At 35.0% G+C, this 7,706-nt stretch overlaps 1 protein-coding gene across 3 annotated transcripts in view; it reads right to left on the bottom strand.

Moving 5' to 3' along the window:
* The window catches only part of TLK2 (tousled like kinase 2), a 168,750-nt gene that overhangs the window by 97,223 nt on the left and 63,821 nt on the right, over positions 1-7,706 (bottom strand). For all 3 annotated transcript variants that reach the window (XM_027872944.1, XM_027872946.1, XM_027872945.1), the window contains 2 exons: positions 3,682-3,777; positions 2,361-2,453 (listed from right to left, as the gene is read on the bottom strand). In XM_027872944.1, coding sequence (XP_027728745.1) covers positions 2,361-2,453; positions 3,682-3,777 — 189 coding nt within the window. The remainder of the gene's footprint in view (positions 1-2,360; positions 2,454-3,681; positions 3,778-7,706) is intronic.

The following is a 7,706-nucleotide window of genomic DNA, read 5'->3' as shown; positions in this document are numbered from 1 at the left end:
AAGAAGAAGAAGAAGAAGAAGAAGAAGAAGAAGAAGAAGAAGAAGAAAGAAGAAGAAAGAAGAAGAAGAAGAAGAAGCAGCAGCAGCTTGGCATAGGGATCCAATTTAACAAGGTCATTCTAAGGACATTTAAGGAAGAAAATGGAAGAACAACAAACAAGAAAATTTGGAGCTCTGTAAGGATTTTTTATAATAAACTCTTCACCATCAATTTTTTCGTAATAAGATCTAAGGTTTTTTTTTCTGTGTCTGTAATGATCCAAAGAATATTAACAATAACTACCAATTAACATATCTACTTTTCCCACCTCTACAAAATTTTTTTTATGAACATAACCTATACATGCACCCAAGACATATCTGAAGATGATATAAAATGGGAACAGGTAGGTTTTCACAAATGACATTCTATTCTATAGAAAGATATAGCATTCTATATCTTTGCCATCAAATAACTGACTAAAAGGAATAGAGAATACAAGACTTCCTGATGCTCCTGTTTGCAGATGACTGGCCACATGAAGTCACTGTAAAGCTTCCTTTCTTTCTTTTTTTTTTTTTTTGTGAGGCAATCGGGGTTAAGTGACATGCCCAGGATCCCACAGCTAGTATGTGTCAAGTGTTTGGTCTGAGGCCGCATTTGAACTCAGGTCCTCAGATTTAGAACATTCAGGGCTGGTGCTCTATCCACTGCGCCACCTAGCTGCCCTCACTGTAAAGCTTCCTAAATGAGATAGATAAATCAGAAAAATTTGGCCAGACTTGGAAAATGGAGCGGTGCAAAAGGAAGAGAAAAGGACAAATGTCTTTAGGAAACTATATACTGCTTTTTAATGACTACAAATTTCTACCTAAAACAAAGACTTATTTTTTCAACAGAAATAGTTTTTTCATATGACACTGTATTGGAATGTCATGGAATACTTTAATTTTATGAAGAATTAAAATTGTTAATCACCCAAAAACAAAAGAGAAGTGCATATTAAGCATGAGTAGGCAACGATAAAATACCAACAAAGAATTATTCGAGGAAAGGGGTGCAAATGATGTCATCAGATAGATGTAGGTACAAAAAAGAAGGAAGACCAGTTAAGTGGTAAGGGATAATAAACAGACAGTCCCATGGTTCCACTGATATCTATACAATAAAAAACAAAAACTAAAGGAAGATCCTCTTCCTTCCCACAGCACAGTGAGTATACACAGGCTCACCACTGGAGATTTATAGGAGAATATACACAAGAGTCATATAGTACAAGAAGTAACAGATGAACTGTAGTCATCAAAGTAAATTATCCACATGGACAAAGACTGCTGCATCAAATTAAACATGAAGCGTTACATCTGAAAAAAGTGCTCAGGAATAGGTAACACCCCAGGTTTGTCTACTTCCAAAATTCAACAACAAACTAATAAAGAATACCCAGATACAACTATTTACCTTTCTATAAGCCTCAGAAGTTGGAAAGAACCTTTAGAGATCTTGTCACTTGGCTCCTCGAAACATTTTTTTAAGCTCACTTTTACATAACCCACACAATTCTTCAGTATTTCAGAAGATTTGTGGCTTCACTGATGTGGCTACTCCCTTCACCCACATAGGTCACAATCCCTCTATGTTTTAGTAGATGTTTTCACAAGTTTCTGCGGCCAAAAATAATTAAAATCTGGTGGCTGACCAAACCCCTATTGATAAACCTAGCTAAACTTAGCTAGGCAGGTTCTCTTACGACAGAGTCCATTGCTACATCTATGCTCTTAATCCTTTCCAATGTGGTAGACTCTAGCAGAGCTTCTACTCCACTGGCATAGCCTTCAAGGGTCCAAGATCACTTTCACACCATGATAAGGTATCAGAACAGGACTTTAGGATGACAGATTTATAACTGGAAAAGAACTCACAGGTCATCTGGTCAAGTCTTCCCTCAGCTTTAGAACTGAGGCAGAGGGAGTTTAAGTGACTTGCCCAAGATCACACAGGTGGTAAATGTTGGGAAGAACAATCAATGGTTCTCATTTATAGAGTACTTTGAAGTTTACAAAAAAGTTAGATGGTATATTACATATATTATTTAGTTCAGGGTTGATTAACTTATGGTCCATGAGCTTTTTTTAAAAAATATTTTGATAAATGCATTTCAGTATAATTGGTTTCCACTGGGAACTTATGTATCTTACATTTATGGATTTAAAATCTTTATTCTGAGGAGTCCATAGGCTTCACCACAAACTGCCAAAAGGATTTTAAGAACCCCTAATCTAATTTGTGGCTATGCTTCGGATGGTCCAAATATTGAAATCTATGCTTATTATGAATTCTTTCATGTTTTTATCTTAAACAAACGTAATTTAACACTCACTCTCAATAAATCGTCTATCCTCCCCTCCTTCTTCTCCAGATCAGAATTCTTACTGTTTTCTAACGCAGATATTTTTTCTATCGTGAGGTCAGACTGTAGAGAGAAAAAACAAAAAAAAAAGAAAAAGAAAAAAAGAGTTATTCGCTAAGAATGTCACATCTATACAGAAGCCACGGCTTTAACTTTTGGCCCTTACGAGCTAAGATTCTATAGTATTTGCATATTTAAATGAACCATAATCCTAAGGAAATATCCCTTTTACCTACTCCATCCTTTAACCCTTAACTATTTCTCATAAGTATGGCCAGTAAGACTCCAGATCTGCATTTTTAAAAATGCTAACCCTAGACTCAAATATATCAGTTCACAAACCACTTGGCATCTGAGAAACCAGGGGTGATATGCCAATGGAATATGTGAAAAATATAAATATACAACATTCCAAAAATGAGCCAGTTGGATGAAAACTGGACTTCATATAAGAAACGTACTATAAAGAACAAACATGCCACCTAGTGGAAACAAAGAAGCAAACAAAAGAACAGATCTAAAATACAGTCTATACAATTATCCATAGTACTTGGGAACGAGGGGGGGTGGTCAGGTGTTCTACTTCTATGGAGACCATGGCTTCTAAAATATCATATACACTCCCAGAATACCAAGGGCATTGTCCTAAAGATAACAGCACTAAGTAAGACCGAAAGAATCACTTGTCTCTCACACATCCTGCCAACAGAATACTGCAAAATGGAGTAAATACACCTAACAGGGTTTTGTATGTAGGTGACCATGAAATGTGGGAGTTGAACTATATGATCTTACCGTCCCTTCCAGCTTCTAAAATTTAAAATTCTATAAAACTCAATTCCAACTCCGGACCTTAAGTAGATTATAAAGCTACCTGAATTAAAATTCCTTATGGAGTATTTATGGTGGTTCACTGATATTTCAGAAAAAAAGAAAGGTCCTGCTAGGTAAGTATGGGAATTCTAAATTAAAAATTTTGCTTCTGGTAGCACAGTAACTTTTAAAGAGCTAAACAGTATAAAATTTTCTGCTTCAGAGTACTAAAATAACAAATACCCTCAGAGTTAAAATAGCCCCCAAAGTACCTAATTCACACACAAGGTAAAATCTCTCAATTTTCTTCCTTAACAAGATATGAAGGTAATAAACAGAGGAAGAAATCAGAGTACTACAATATGTTTTCCCTCAGAAAATAGAGCACTGGTATGAAAAACTGAAAAATGACATGTTTTATATGTGGTATGATACATTCCCAAGTGAGTTGTTTCTTGCATTCTTTATCACACTATACCTGTGTCTGTTTGTGCTGGATGGAAATCTGTTTTTGGGAACTGCAGGAATGCTCTGTGTTGCCAGATCCAGTAGAAGAAGGGCTGCCTTGCTGAGCCTGTAATAAGACACAAGACCAGTCACCAGACGGTTTTTAATTTTCCTCCAAAGACTAACAAGAATGCAACTTTTTAAACATAAATTGGGACTTATCATTCATTATCAATACACAAGTTAAAGTATACACCATGTTGACAGAATGGGATTTTAACTGTTACAATGTTTTCTCCCACCATAACAAAAATAATTCATTTACATGGAAAAATCTATATTAGACAAGGTGATCCCTAAGGTCTAGCTCTAAATCCTATTAGTTAAATCTCTGACACTTTTACCTTAGTTAATCATCAACACATAATCCATCAAGTGGGTAAACATCACCCATGAACACTCAGTTGTCAAAAAATTCAGGTGAATTTCTAATACTATAACTTACTGATTATAATTCAATGCTCTTTTAGGATTTATAAGGCACTTTATGAAATAGTTCTAACACTTCATCATTAATGCACACATGCAACCCATCTAACTCCCAATATGCCTTTTAAAAATCTCTCTCCAAAGACATGAGAAAACTGGAACACTAATGCATTGCTGGTGGAGTTGTGAACTGATCCAACCATTCTGGAGAGCAATTTGTAACTATACCCAAAGGGCTATAAAAATGTGCATACCTTTTGACCCAGCAATACCATTTCTAGAGCTGTATCCCAAAGAGATCATAAAAATGGGAAAAGGACCCACATGTACAAAAATATTTATAGTAGCTCTTTTTGTGGTAGCCAAGAATTGGAAATTGAGGGGATGCCCATCAATTGGGTAATGGCTAAACAAGTTGTGGTATATGAAGATAATGGAATACGATTGTTCCATAAGAAATGGTGAGCAGGCAGACTTCAGAAAAACCTGGAAAGACTTGCATGAATTGATGCTGAGTGAAGTGAGCAGAACCAGGCGAACACTGTACAAAGTAATAGCAACATTATGCAAAGACTTTGTTAAACTTATATCTTCTGAGCAATGCAATGATCTAAGACAATTTCAAAAGACTCATGATAGAAAATGCTATCCACATCCAGAGAATGAACTATGGAGTCTGAATGCAGATAGAAACATACTATTTTCTTCTCTTTCTCATGTTTTTTCCCTTTTTTCCTGATTCTTCTTTCACAACATGAATAATGTGAAAATATGTTTAATATGATCATACATGTATAGCCTATATCAGATTGTATGTCATCTTGGGGAGGAGGGGGGAAAGGTGGGGGGAAATTTTTAGAACTCAAAATCTTATAAAAGTGAATGCTGAAAACTAAGAATAAATAAATAAATTTAAAGGAAAAAAATCTATACACACATACACACTCAGCATAGAGCCATCAGAGATATGGGGTAAGGAATATTAAAACTTCTATTTTAAGTATTTTAAATAAAACATATACACATTGTGACAACAAGTATAATAAATATGGCTTTACTTTTTCTGGATGACTAAGGGTCAACACTACGAATATCAACTATTACACTCTGCTATAATATTAGTTTTTTATCCCTTGTTGTTACCTGTCATTTCTACCATCAGTGAATACCTTATCTCTCTCTTCTTTAGTCTGAATGTAATGCAGTTTGAAAAGCTTGAAAAAAAACCTGAGATTTTACAACTGTTTTAAGCTTGTTAAAAAATAAGTCAATAGGGGCAGCTAGTTGGCCCAGTGGATAGAGTACCAGCCCTGGATTCAGGAGGACCTGAGTTCAAATCTGGCCTCAGATACATAACACTTACTAGCTATGTGACCCTAGTTAACCCCACTGCCTAGTCCAAAAAAAAAAAAATCAATAAACTCCAAATGACTGTCTGAAGACCCCTTTCTAAGTACATGAATTTTGCTAAAGTTATTCCAACAGCTCAGAGAATTTTACTCCTCTTCCAGTTCTCTGTACTGCTGACATTTGAGAATGACTAGTGAATCAATGAAAACTATTTCTAAGAAAATTCCAGGAATAGGGAGATGGAAAGCAGGAGTGAGAAAAATTAAAAGTGAGACTATTAAATAATAATCTGACACTAATCTATCTCCTTAAAGTTTGCAAAATACTTTCTACACTTATTTCTTTATATATACCCTTTATATGCCTGCTCACCACAATCCCAAGAGGTACATACAACACATTATTATTTTCATTTTAAAGAAAAGGAAACCTGCTCAGAGAGGTTAAAAGCACTTGTCCACAGTTACAAATGCCTCAGTGTCTGAGGCAATAATCTAACCCAAGCCATCTAGATTTCCAATGCTGTATCCAGTATGCTCATAGTCAAAAGAAAATACTTTGGTCCAGTAAAAACTCACCCAAGAAATACCAAGTGAAAGCACATTGAAAAGCAAAAAAAGCACAAAACAATTAAAAGCATTAAAAATCATGCAGCTCATTTCAGTCCTACTTCTCAGCAAGACTGAATAGAATTTGCAGGAATCCTAATGAGCAGGTACATGTGGTTGCCTGGAGTGGCTGGCAATCAGATAACCCAGCCTTATCCCCGAAGAGCTCTCTGTGCTTTTTTTTTTTTTTTTTAACTAGAGAAAGATTTTATTAGCCTTTGTTTCAAATCTTCAGATGTACAAACCTAACACTTTTTAAAGAATTTTTTTTTGAGTTTTAGCTGTTTTATCTCATTAGGACCCATCACACTGAAAAGTATTCACTGCCAGAGATCTGAATTTTATAACTATTTCAATGGATCACTCACTATTCCCTGATTGGTAAACTTATTCAACTCTTCAAAAATAGTTTATTCCTAGTTTCCTCAAGGGAAAGTAAAATTTGTCATCTGCTACAGCTAGTCTAGTCTATGAACAACCTTCTTTCTCTGGGCAGCTGGTTTCCCATCAGTATGTTCTTATGCCCGAAACTTATTACCAAGTTTCTCTTGGTTCAATAACTATTTCACACTGTTTTGCCAGAGTGAAGACAAATTTGTGCCAGGAACTAGAAGTGTGACTTGGGGGCTTGAAGTAGTAAAGGACAAGCAAAATGGCAGGAATTCCATGTGCTTTAAGTCTTACTTGCTTTGTTTTGGTTTTTTCCAGAAACTATAATGGAAGAGTAGAAGAGGAGGAAGATGGTAGAAGTTATCAAGGGTGTTAATTAGGAAATGCCTATTATTGTTTTGCATGGTTGCACATGTATAATCTGTATCAAATTACTTGCCTTCTCAAGGAGGGGGAAGAGGAGAAAGGGAGAGAATTTGAAATTCAAAATTTTAAAAGACAGATGCTAAAATTTTTTATTTACATGTAACTGAGAAAAAAAAATTAAAATTAAAAGGAAATGTCTATTATGTAAAAAATAAAATAAGTCCATTCAAGAAAAATCTTTAGATTCTTAAGTTAATCCCCTAAACTGCAGTGAAGGAAAACAGGAAATGTAGAGGATTTCAGGAGTTAAAACAATGGAAAGCAAAACACTGTATTTTTTGGTCTTCCATTGCTTCCTTCTTCAATGCTGTACCTTTTCCCAGATCTCTGGCTTGTTCTTGAGTCTTCTTGTCAGCCCCAACTGTCTGAAAAATTAATTACCCTGCTTCCAAAGAAATGTTTCCCCCAAATTACAAAATCTTGGGTTAGCTCTAGTAAACTTACTTCTAGAAAATTAAATAATGTTATTACCATTCACAAAGAACATTTAAATTGTTAGTTTGTTAACCTAATTGTAAACATAAATACTTTTTATGATCTCCCTTTCTATGGTCCTTTCTATGATCGTTCTAATATTAGGTTTAGTTATTTAAAAGAGCATGAGCTGATCCAAGACAAATACGAAAGATTCACAAACGAAAATGCTATCAATACCCAGATAAGGAATGATGGACTCTGAATGCAGAACCAAACATATTTTTTTCATTTACTTTATTCTTTCTCATGGTTTTTCTTTTCCTCTTGATGTTTCTTCTTTCATAACTGTGACTAAGATGGAAATATTTTTACATGA

This window comes from Vombatus ursinus, unplaced genomic scaffold, assembly GCF_900497805.2.
Source record: "Vombatus ursinus unplaced genomic scaffold, bare-nosed wombat genome assembly UNPS02014801.1, whole genome shotgun sequence".
Classification (NCBI taxonomy): domain Eukaryota; kingdom Metazoa; phylum Chordata; class Mammalia; order Diprotodontia; family Vombatidae; genus Vombatus; species Vombatus ursinus.
Note: the sequence above shows the minus strand (reverse complement) of the source record. Positions and strands in the feature narration are given on the sequence as shown.